Genomic DNA, 13240 nt, shown 5'->3' with positions numbered 1-13240 from the left:
GCGTCGTTAAACCTGCCACCACCCGATACAGCCGATTAGTAACGTTTGTCACGTTAACGAAACGTGTAAAATGTGTTACTAGTTCAGCGCAACGGTGTATTGCGGAGTAAACCCACAACATTTACAATTCGAGTATGACGTTTCGCCTGGCTCTCGTGCCTGCTGGTTGCAATTGCTGGCGAAACTTCGTAAACGTCGTAGGGTTTACTCCCCAACAAACAAGCGGTGTGCTGAGCTAGTACCGAATTGTCATGTTCTGTTTACGTGACAAACCCTTGCGAATTGGCTGTGTCGGGTGGTGGCGGGTTTAACGACACATTTATATTGACGTCATCTTACCCAAAAACCTCTATACCTACTATAATCATCGAGGAATGTCTGTACTTAACGCTCATGACGTCACTACACATAGACCAGCCCCCCTCATTAATATTCATGAGCAGGTGACATCCTCCAAATAGACACCCCCCCACCCCTCCTCATTAATAATCATGAGCAGGTGACGTCACTCCACATCGAACAGCCCCCCTCTTTAATAATCATTATAAGGTGATGTCCTCTAAATGGACCCCCCCCATTAATAATAATTATCGGGTGACGTCACTCCACATGGGGGGCCAAAGCGCCTCCTCCCCCCTCCTCGGCGTCAACTTACAACCCTCACGACAAAGGCAGAACCCTCACGTCACGCGATCTCCGTGACGCTATTGAGACATCAAAGTAAAAAGGACGTCGTGATGAACAAGGGATTATAACCCTTAAATGAAATAGGTCTGTGTCACCGCGCCCTTACAAATTTCACTCGAACTGATGCAATGAATATCACGTCGCGGTCTGCTTTTCGCTTGCACGTTTCAGATTTACTGCAATACACCCGTCCTTGGACGGGCAAAAGGCTAGTGATGGATAAGAGGAGGATATCGGGCATCTGCATGTGTTAATTCTAGATTTGAAGCTTTCGTGACTGCAAGGATTCATATTCTTAGGTTTTTTCGGTAAAGTCACGTAGGTAAAAAATTAATTAAAATTAATAAAAGTAAAATAAAAATAAAATAAAAATCACGACGTTTCGGAGGCAACGTGATACAGCTATCGTGCTGTGACGGTTCCACCTGAAGACGGAAGCTTGTGTTGCCTCCGAAACGTCGTGATTTTTATTTTACTTTTATACATTTTAATTAATTTTTTTACCTACGTGACTTTACCGAAAAAACCGAAGAAAATGAATCTGCATGTGTGCCCGTGTCCAAGCCTTTAGCACGGAAATTGGGGCGTGGCATCTATTTTCTGGTGACAAAATGCCCTCCAGTTCCCGAAGCGCATGACAGAGTTTACTTAAAGGCCTAGGAAGTGAACAGTGACTGCAGGCAACGCTGAATGAATGCAGAAACCATGGAAATTGCCGCATAATGCTCACATTGTCTCGCCGTGCAGCAGAAACAATGTTGTGCAGGAGGTAAACATCATTACGGTCGAAATTTGCATCCACATATTCGCAGAGCGTAATTAAGGATGATTTGCATATGAATGGAGAGTGAGAGATATAAAATGTTGGCAGTTGTCTGCTCCGACCAGGATTGTGAAGGATGGGGTCTAGAGTTTAACATTAATCGCTTTCACCTCTACACCCCAAGAGAAAAGAGAAAACCTCTAATTCCTCGAGTCATGTCTTGACACAATAATGGAAGCGGTGATACTTTTGTTGTTGTAGAATGTGCAGCTTGTTAACCCGCTCGTACTGTACATCTGTAAACAAGAGCTTCATAACTCATCGGATTCCTCCAGTATAAAGATTCTGATTCAGATCTGCCAATGCAAAAGGGTGGCCTACTGTCACGCTGAGAGGCTTTATAACCGTGTTGGGTTCAAGGGGGGAGCAATATGTAATGTATGTTGAACTTTCGCACAGTACGTAGCCAATAATCCCCCCCCCCCCCGCCGCTCCCCATCCAGATAAAATACATTGAAGCTTGCCATTTCTTGACAACCGTTCCCCCCCCACACCGCACCTCCGATTTGTACGGTTGGTTACGTACGGTGCGAAAGAAATTACAACATGCATACATACAAATTAAATGTAAACCTTTGTTGCACATCTTAACAAATTTGTCAATAACGCTGTGAACTCAAAAGGAAAACGCATATATAAAATAGATGACGTTTCAGGGCGATGGTCGTACTTCAAAGACGAACGCAGTACCACCAAATTGTTTGTTGTAGACATTTAATCATTGTCTAGCCAGCACACTAACTCTCCATATCCACACACAGCACTTTGTCAAGCAATCTTCTAGATTCATATGCATTGTGGCTGTCCATTCATTTGTAAATCAGACTGCATGCACTTTTATTGCCATCACTAAACAAATGGCGAGTGGATTGTGTTAGATGTGGGAATGGGATTGTCTTGGAAATAACCCATAATTAGAGATGTCTGCCGTGGTGCAATGGTGAATAGACTGGCCTGGTTCTCTTGCGAACGGTAATTTTAAACAATGGTGTTTCTTAACCCCCCCCCACCCCCTGTATATCCAACCAGCAGTTATAAATGTCTGTCAAATTTATTTTGCACCGTACGTAGCCATGGGTACAACGCAGTGCAATAGGCTGCTCACGCGTGGTGGGGTAGAGTGTGGGTACTGTAACCTTTTGCAAGACATCTGGCCAGTGTGGGAAGAGTGGCCCAAATACCATACAGAGCTCCCTCTGGTAAGAGGCCCTCCCTCCAGCAGTGGAGTGAACACACAATTACTGTTACCAATGCATTATTTAGACTATAATTGGAAATGCGGTACAATTCTCGAGTTACCAGAAGAATTGTTCTCAGGAAATGTACACATTGTATGCTAAGAAATGTAAAATGTCTGATATTGTGAATATTATTCAAACAAATATACCTGCTTTGAGCTGTATGCCACTGTAGAAAGTCTCCCCGACATTTCTTGCAACCTACCATCTTTGACTTCAGCTTGACCACTGCACGTGTACAATTATTTTGTCAATCCTTTGCTGAATGACTTCTCCGCTGTAGCATCTTTCGTGACGACAATTCACAATGCCCCGTCTGCCAGCAAGCCATCAACATCATTGGAACCTCATTTGCCAGTAAAAAATATGATAATTGTTTTTTAACCCTTCTATCTGGCAACAAAACTGACACCTTTTTTTACAAGGAGTCATGTTTGCATAGACCACAATCCCTGCAGTCATAATGCAAACAAAAACATAACTCTGATAATATATGCACTGTCCTTGAAGTTGATTGGTCCACACTCGAGACAGCTTTCCTTAGAGCCTAGTCTCACATGGGTTGGACCAGATGACGCCAAAAGGCGCACAACTCAAAGACAATGCACCATCAGAGTATGAGAGCTCGGGGTAAGCATTTACACCATTGGAACCTCATTTACCAGTAAAAAATATGATATTTGTTTTTTTACCCTTCTATCTGACAACAAAAATTGACACCTGACAGTGCATACATTATCAGAGTTATGTTTTTGTTTGCATTATGACTGCAGGTATTGTGGTCTATGCAAACATGACTCCTCGTAAAAAAAGTTGTCAGTTTTGTTGCCAGATAAAAGGGTAAAAAACCAATTATCAAGCCATCAACACTCCAGATGGCCTCAAAGTGCACCTAGCCCAGTACAAGCACTGCAGTGGCGGTACTGCGTGGCTTACGTGGCCAACGGAGGCTGTTGTTGTTGTGGTCCTTCTTGGTGTAGTGAGTGCATTCACTATTTAGAATTGACTCCGTAATGTGTACATGCGTTAGCAATCATCAAGGCGCACAATGACAATTTCCCATTCTGAATTGGGAAACTCGAAAGGAAAACAAAACATCGTGTGGTGAGTAATGGAAACATTTGAATGTTTGAAACACTTCTCTGGATCAGTGTTTCTCACATTCAAATGTTGTGATCAGTAGTTCACTGCAACAAATTTGTGAAATTCACCTAAGCTGCGGTTTGGTATTTTGGTTGTGACTCTGGAACCACATGGTGGGTGGGCTCTTTAGCGGCTGGCACAAAGAGCCACACGTACACGTGGTAGGAAGCACGTGACGTGACCGTGAGGTTTTGGAGTCACTTTGTACGGTCTTCGGCGATACGAATTTCAATGGCGATTGGAAAAAACACAGCTCTGCTATGGCACACATCTTGATATTCGGACCACTGGCGCGGATGTAATAATTTAACATGCCCCCCTCATGACCAAAGCGATGTTACCTGATGTCACGTAGCATGTTTTCGGTCGAATCCAAAACACGACGTGCATTTCTGACAATCCCTACGTTTTCAAATATCGCGGCTCAAATTTTGGGATTTTTATTTTTTCCTTTTTGATTCCCGCGAATATCGTGAACGCTCATTAACAGGCACAGCGATCGACTGCGCGTTGCCGATCAAGGGCGATTCCCATTGCTCGCAGCAACACCCGGCGGAATCCTCACACTCTGACACGTTGGTGTCACAACATTGAAAGTCTCCGCGCAAAAAGGAGGGCATCATCTTTTCCGATTCAAGATAACGGCCATTCGCAACAGATTGCATGTCACGGTCGTGAAAAAACCCTACCACGTGTTTTTCCACACGGACACGGTGGCTTTGCACGGCGAGAGGAACACATAAGGCAGCAACATGGCACAGCCGAGGTGTGCGTAAAATCCCACTTGGAATCGCTCATTTTAAAATCAGCCGGATTTAACCCAGGTTTAGCATTGGCAGCGAGTGTGGCATTTGCAACTAATCCGGCGTGGTCGTCATAGAGTCCGTATTGCTGCTCGCTGCTTTGCGTTTGCAAATGGAAGGACACCTTTTGGGTGTTCAACGTGAGCGGCGCGGGGCTTTAATTTGACATCGCACGCGTGCTTCGTCACCTGACGCGTGCTTTCTCCTCCGCTCGTGCTCGGCTCGGCTAACAATGCAAAGGGCGATTTAACAAAGCCATCCGTTAAATAACTTGCGATGTTTACATCGGCAACGGCTACCATGACGAGCCTTGCAGAGTGCGCGGCGTGCTCCGTCGGCGAAATTTCGCGGCCGAGCAGGCAACGCGTTTGCCGGACGTGGCAGCCGCTCCGCGGTTCGAGCTCGGCGGCCGCCCAGGTAAACGCTGCGGGTGTTTTCACGGCGACATACGTGTCATCCGCTTCAAAATCACGTTATTCGAAGGAGCAGGCCGCGTGCGTCGGTGTCACGGTGAAAAATGTGCGATATTTTACGTAAATTACACATTGATTTGGAAAAAGCACAGAGCAACGTAGCCGCTTACTGGCAGACGAATGTACATTTGCAGGCCAGTGTTACATTCAACTTTTGCCACACGGGGACAGCTGCCAATGAGGGTCTCCTTGTTTCGACTGCAGCAGGGCATTGAAATAGTTGAGATGAGATGGAGGGCTCTTTGAGTTGCTGAGACATTTAAGCACCATATCAATGACAATTCGGATGATAAAAATAATTTACATTTATAAGGTGCAATTTATCTAGGTATTTTAGTGTGCCATAATATAAATACTGCAATTAGTATAGACTGTCAGTGTGTGTATAATGTAACCCATTTCCCAAAGTTTTGACCATTCCTCTAATGCATATGATTAAACTGTAATTGCACACGTAATTTTACATTTCCCCATGTTTGTTATAAATACACACTATATGACTTTCGCTAATCACGTATAATGCTGTCATTTATTTTCATTATTAAAAATTACCCTGCATAATAACACTCAAAAAACACAAATCCTACGAGTCCCAGTGCCCAAATGAAAATTGGGGTGTGCACAGCCTTGAGGCAGACGTATAAATTCCACATTCCTATGGCGGGGGTTATGGATTACCCGCTGTGCATAGCGTACCCACTGTCGATTTCCTTTTAAGTGGTAGAGTGCTTATTTTATTTCTAGATTTGAAGCTTTCGTGACTGCAAGGATTCATATTCTTAGGTTTTTTCGGTAAAGTCACGTAGGTAAAGCATCAAAATTAATAAAAATAAAATAAAATAAAGATCACATCTTGAATCATTGCCTCACTTGATGCAGCTAATCTGGCTGTGACGGTCCCACCTGATGACGGAGACTTGTGTTGCCTCCGAAACGTCGTGATCTTTATTTTATTTTATTTTTATTAATTTTGATGTTTTACCCATGTGACTTTACCGAAAAAACCTAAGAATATGCTTATTTTATTGAGCCCAGACGGATGCTGCCGCTGATGTTGCTGCTGATCTTGGACGATGCCTGTTCCCTTTAAACAGGTATTTTGTGTTAAAACTGGAGTCATTGCTTAGAAAATGAACATAAATGCTTTCTCGAGTCGTTTTCAACCTTATTTAATCAGTGTATTGTATTTTGCTTTGTGTTAATCTTTCGCATATGGTAACGATGTTGACTTTTTTTGTATATTCTCAAGAGTTTAGTTTCGCACTTTATTATTAAACTTTCTTTATCGTGAAATTGCATGTTTAGCCTTTGCCCTGGGATGTGAAATATCGCTTGAAAAGAAGGCGTTATGGCCTCAATGGGCTCTTATCTGGTCAGGGCTTAATGTTTCGCTCAATATTTTCCAGAATTCTGCTCGGATGGCTTGGAGTTGGGATCATCAACGTAAGGCCCTACCACTGGAGTGCAATGTGCGTCAATAGTCGTTCTATATCATTGCACCCAAAATCCCTATAATCGAATTTAAAGTATCACGAGCGGCATCCCAAAATAAGTCCCAAAACAGCTTTCCGGGCTGTTCCGGCTAAAATTAAGCACTGATTGTTTTAAAAATAAAGTATTTAATTGAATCAACCATTCAGGTACACACAGAGGCCATGTATGAGAATTGACACCAATTCTCATACACCACAATGCAAAGTATAATGATTCTGGCTGTCGCCTGATGAGGCTGGTTCTAATTGCCGGCAAAACGTCGCACTCGAATTGTAAATGTTGTGGGTTTACTTATCAACACACCAGGGAGGTGAACTAGTAACTAATTGGCACTTTTTGTTTACGTGACAAACCTTACTAACTGGATGTGTTGGGTGGTAGTGGGGATTAATATTTATGCGATCTAACCCGAAAAAACCTGGACGAGAATTATTACCAACGTATCGTATGTGAACCTGTGTATGTCACGTGTCTCAATAAACTTGACATTCCTGGTGCCTGCTTCCTTAACTCGGATAACTCTCGAGGAGAAGGATGGTGGTGGAGGGGGGCATGGAGGGGGTGAAGGGGAGGGGTGCATGAATTAATTCATCTTAAAAATCGATGGCTACAGGAGGAGAAGCCGTGAAGCGGTTCCAAGTTTGGCGATATGCTTTCTACCCTTCCCCCTTAATTTTACACGCAGCACTGCTTTTAAACCTTAATTAACAATGAGGCTTCATGACAACGATTCGTTTTCGACACAGCGTCCTCGTACGCCATTGCGTCTCAGAGCGCATATCATCTCAACGCATCTGAAAGGGCACCCCCAGTAGCAGCTGTCCTTGTGGGTACAATGTGTGGCCATCATGGCGAGATGTTAACTACCTCGCCTGGTATACAGGACGTCGTGGGTTCGATCCCTACCCTGGCGACTGCTGTATATTTGGAGTTTGCATGTTCTCCCCGTGGTCGCGTGGATTTTTTTTCTCCGGGTCCTCCGGTTTTTCCCTCCACATTTAGAATCAACATGCGTTTATAGTATTTGGCTGCTATACATTTCCACGTGATAAGCAGCTTCCTCAGGCCATCATTTGTGATGGTCAGGTCGCTTCTGAAAGAGAGCTATACAGCTCAGTGGGCCTTACCTGGTAAAATAAAAAATAAACTTAATAGTTATAGTATGTTTGTATTCACGTTAAACTTTTTTCGCCACGTACCTCGCCAGCTGTGCTAATTGGAGATGATACAGCACCTGACCTGCAAAATGGCATTTGTCTGGCAGGAGAGATTTGCGGGTAATTTTCTAATTGTAGTCTCAAAGGTCTCTTAACCTGGCTACATTAAAGGAGGTAAATGAATGAATGATGACGAGGGTGATGGTAATGGGCTCAGTCGACCTCAAGCCAAGATTTGAACTCGTTACCTTCTCCTGATTGAGATTTTTTTAAATGTTAAAAACAAAATAGATAAGCAGACAATATGTCCCCGTCATGTTTGTCTCTCCGTATAAAACATAAAGTATTTTTTGACACGACCCATCGGTCGCGTGGCCTTCTGGAATCGCATCATTTGAGAAGCATTGATTCAAGTGGACGCAAACTCTGGACCGGTTTAACCATGCAGTGTCTCGTCAGCAGAGTCAAGCTCTCTGATATCAATGCTCATGAACTGCCAGATATTAACCTCCCTTTAAGACGTGGATCCTAATTATTATTTTGAGTTTTCTCGTGTTACTTATGAAATTCAAAACACTTTCACTTGGGTCAGCCAAACGCCAGGGCCCCTTGCCTCTCTTCTTGTCTCGGCTTACCCGAACCTAACCTCCGTCAATTTGCATTCTACCACTGCTTTAGGGGGGGTGACGTCAAGATTCTTTTTTAAGGGAGCCTCTCTTATTAGCGACTGTAACACTACCTTAGAAGGAAATAAATAAATATAGAAGGCGACGTTTCCAATCAACAGCTCCTGAGAAATCATGTCTGCTCTTCCCTGTCTCTTTTCCTGATCTTACACTGCATGACGCTCTGTTTAATAACGCTCACTTTGCGAGTCATAGAAGCTTTATGTGTGATTGCCTGAAACAAGATGTGAATTGTAATTTTATTTCAGGCTTCAGAGCAATCTCTCTGCCATGAAGCGTGTGAACATCTTACGCATATAATTTATTTTCTTTTCAGGACAGTGTTACTGTTGGCGAACGGGCTTGAGTGTGAGTTATTTGTGCTTTATGCACCACTAGCAATGCGGTATCACAGAAGATGTTTAATTGGCGACTTGCTTCAGGAGACCCAGCCCAGCCATGGCGTGCATTGAAAGCCCCCTCTGTTAGCCGTGCATTGTAGAAAGCTCTTCAGCACCAGGGCGCCCATAATTCACTCTCGCTCCGCCTTTCATTCAATTCACGAGAACCGCACTTTCTGCAGCACAAAAGTCGAGACGCCTGCTAACAGAGATTCCAGTGGGGAAATGTTGTTGACCTACTGGCGAATACAATTTTGCACATCCATACTTCACCACACTGATGGGAGGAATCGAGGTTTGTTCGTCAGGTTCATCACGCAGCAGTGCTAACCAATGCACCGCCGCTTCAACTCTTTCGTGCCTTATAAGGGCGGTTCTTTTGTTAGAATTGGTAATTACAAGTGCTTCGTTGCAACAAGCAGAGTTCGGAACCCCGCATACATCTCGCCTTAGTTCTTTTTAAATTAGGATTTTAAGAATATATTCGGGTTATATAAATATAGAGTACAATAATATAGGATTATTATAGACGGTGTGCACTTTATATTCTAGTGGTAGTGCCTTACACAGATAATCACGACTCCAACCCAGCCTTTGCAGCATTCAGGACAACATCGAGTGAGAAATGAACCTGGGTAATGTGCTGAACGTTTAAGTGAACGTCGCTTGACAATGTGAATGTTGCGAAAGTTAATAATATCGGATTGCATTTTTTTGCTGAATCAGGGTTAACTAAATTGCTTTCATTTTTTCAATTTATAGTTGGCAAAACAAGTCTCATAATATTCTACTTCGGAACAGCTAATCCAGTCAGCATACTGGCAGGACATTATTAATGTACTTTCAAAAATAATTAAAAATAATCTCCATATATATAAAAGGCAAAGTTATGAATATGTGTCTGTTCAAAATGTACTTCCCGACATGCAACAAACCGCAAATTTGCCATGTGGGTACTTTCCAGACTGTACACCATGCAAAAATTATAAAAATACACTTTGGTATATTTTTTTTGGGTGGGGGGGGGGAGCTCAATAATGCCTATATTTTTTGCACGGCAAGTGAGCTGTGACGTCACTTCTGTCATGTGACCCGCACATGTGGAAGCGTAACGCATTGTAGTGTAGTGGTTAGCGCACCGCGCTACGAACCCGGCGACCCGAGTTCGATTCCCGCTCACGGCCACCACCGGTGACGATTATTTCAACCGCTCCTGGGTCTCTCCTAGGTCGACTCAGCCTCAAACAAGTAACTGCTGTGATGTGTGTGAGCATCGCCACTGGGGGGACAAAGGCGGCCGGGCGTGGTGAATCCAAGTCCCGGGCGAAGCCGGGTAGTAAAGCTCGTGATAATATAAATGTTACTTTCTTAAAAGTAAAGTTACTTTCTAAAGTCACACTGGTCTACCAGTATGCAGTAGGTTTTTTTATTCGTTTCACGAGTGAGTTAAAGATTTTAAATCATTACCGTATTCTCTTGATTATAGGATGCACTTTTTTTTTCCTCTGTACTCTAAATAAAGAGTTGGGATTGCGTCTTTATATCTATACGTCTACTAGGGTTGTACATTTGTATTGACTGACACAGCGCAGACATTCGGCAGCGTCTTACTTTAGGTCAACAATTTCTGCTATCGTACACACATCGTCCTATTGTTGTCGATAACAATGCTGATGCTACTGTGGTCGTGTGTATGTAATGAAAACACGTGCACGTGGGGAGCGGTGGTGCAGCGGTTAGCGCACTGTGCGACGAACCCAGCGACCCGAGTTCGATACCCAGCGACCCGAGTTCGATTCCCGCTCACGGCCATTATATGAACTGGTCCCCGGGCTTACTTTAGGTCGACTCAGCCTCGAATAGATACCCGGTGCGATGTGTAAACATCGTAACTAGACAAAGGCGACCAGGCATCGTGCTGGACACCCACTTGCAGCACTTGCCCCAACAGTCTGCTAAAGGCTATACGGGGGAGCTTTGTATGCAATGATGTACATACACACGGAGAGCGGTGGTGCAGTGGTTAGCACAATGTGCTCAGACCTCATCACCATGGATAACTTTAGTGGCGATTAATATCAGTCGCCGTCCATAAATGACGTCACGCACCTAGGTGGGGGGGGGGTCAGACATTTGTAACGATGTGTGACGAGGGGGGGGGGGGTGAGAAATGTGACGTCACATCAAAATGCGCAACTTGAAATAAATATAGACAACACGTTCTACTTAAATTTTGATTTAAAGCTTTCGTGGCTGTAGGGATTCATATGCTTGGTTCTTTCGGTAAAGTCACGTAGAAGGGAAACAAAATAATAAAAATATAAAACAATAAAATTCTCACGTTTTTTGCTGTGTTTTTCACACCTGATGACGATTGCCTGCGTTGCAGTCGAAACTTCGTGAGAATTTTATTTTTATATTTTTATTATTTTATTGTTTACCTTCTACGTGACTTTACCGAAAGAACCAAGAATACGTTCTACTTAATTAAATATACTTTTTAACAAATGTTTTCTTGTACAACATCAAAGTGCAGCTTTGTGATGTCATATTTGAGGGGGGGGGAGGGGTGGTCTGAGTTTTTGTGACGCCGTGTGACGTCATTTATGGACGGCCCCTCAGAACCGGCCCGAGCTCACCCCTAGGTCTCACTCGGGCGTTCACAACGGCACTGGGGGAGACAGGGCTGTATGGGCATGGTTCTGGCCACAGAATCTCCGTGGTTACGTTCTTTTCAACTTAATAGGTGCTCGCAAAAGAGCGCTTGCCTCAAAAAGCCCACGAGATTCAATGAACAATTTGTTGATGCAGCACAAAACAGCAGAACACTCGGGCAATGATCCCCATATACGATTAGAGCATTGTCTTCTGTAAGTCGGTATGCACAGCGGTGAGCAACCGCTGTGAAGAAAGGCTTTGTCAACTTTCGGGTTTATTGTCAAACTCCACAGGAGACGAATGTCTTGGTTCACCAGCAGTGCGCAGAGTAAGTGTTGATTGAAGGATTAAACCCAATCAACATCCCGACCGTAATTATTATTGGTATTCGGCATTCACGTCTACGTGTTGCTGAGTTGTTTTCGGGACGTTCGACCAAGCACACGCTGTAGGTTACACCAATCGCAGGGCTTATCCTCCTAACCTACTAAGCCCTGCAATTATCTGCTCACGTCATTGCTGGCAGGGTATTTGGTCTACTCTTTCACGATAGCCAGACGTCTTGGTGAGCGGAGCTATTATGGTGTTGTACAGAACTCGCTTCTGGGTTGTTGTTTTTCATGTGTCCATTGACTTCACTTCCACGCGGGCAGAGGGGGTTCCAAATTAGAACCAGCGAAGTCCACGGCATCATCTCGACACACTCGACGGAAACTCTCTCTATACCAGGGTAGTCGAAAACCAAAATAACAAGAAAAGCCAATTTTGTTGGAATTCCGTGAGAAATGAAAAAAAAACTCAATATTTCAAGAGACGCGGTACTAATGCGCCGTGTGGTGAACACGAGCCAGCGGTAAGTCCTTAATACGTTCTTAATAAATAACGCCACGAAACAGTCATTAAAGAGCCGTAGGATTCCCCGCCGTACACGAACTCACTTGACGTTGCTGTGGAAGATGAAGGGTAAAGGCCACGCACGGTGCAGATGGAAGCAGAAACGCCTTCCCGTGTCCACATACAGAAAGCCGATCAACATTTAGCGATCAGCAGCGGAGAGAGCATGCCATCGAGACAGAAAGAGGAACCGCGCACGATCACATCATTCAGAACCAAACACAAAAGCAAGTGGGCTTTGGGCAGCACATGCCACGTCGCTGTATTCAACCGTGCTCGTCGAATGTGCTGACAGGGATTGATGGACGATGTGGTCAAGAATAATAACGGAGTGGCAGCCCAAGGAATGGAACGCGTCTGAGCGGACCGTCCCGCCGAGGAGATGGAGCAATGAATTCACTTCGCTTGCAGGTGGTCATGGGCGTTTGAGGTGCTCGCTAATAGCACTTGCCCCCAAAAGTCTGTCAAGGCTATACGGGGGATCTTTGTCTTTATTTTGTACATAGCAGGGTCGTGGAAGGTGGCGACGGCGGTTTGAGGAGGTCTTCATCCAGCAGTGGATTGACTTCGACTATTGCTGCTGCTGATGCTGAATTTCAGCATTCTTTGTTTAAAATTCCTGACTCTGCTGTTGGGTCCCCGAAGGTAGAGACCGTCCCAGAATGTTGCTCGCTCAAACTAATGCTGCTTTTGATCACAATGACAATATTGGTCTGGAAAGCCAATAGGCTGATGGTCTCGCCACAAACATTTGTTATTTATACGCGGACGCCGAGAACAAAAGGAGTTGTGCCTCTGTTTGCT

The 13240-nt window shown here is 44.3% G+C and overlaps 1 protein-coding gene across 1 annotated transcript in view; it reads left to right on the top strand.

Annotated features, from left to right (window-relative positions):
• The first annotated feature begins 4994 nt into the window (after positions 1-4994).
• LOC144942893 (CD166 antigen-like) overlaps positions 4995-13240 on the top strand; it is an 80645-nt gene continuing 72399 nt past the window's right edge. The window contains exon 1 of the mRNA XM_078869894.1: positions 4995-5111. Coding sequence (XP_078726020.1) covers positions 4995-5111 — 117 coding nt within the window. The remainder of the gene's footprint in view (positions 5112-13240) is intronic.

This window comes from Lampetra fluviatilis, chromosome 29, assembly GCF_964198595.1.
Source record: "Lampetra fluviatilis chromosome 29, kcLamFluv1.1, whole genome shotgun sequence".
Classification (NCBI taxonomy): domain Eukaryota; kingdom Metazoa; phylum Chordata; class Hyperoartia; order Petromyzontiformes; family Petromyzontidae; genus Lampetra; species Lampetra fluviatilis.
This window is presented reverse-complemented; position numbering and strand designations above follow the sequence as displayed.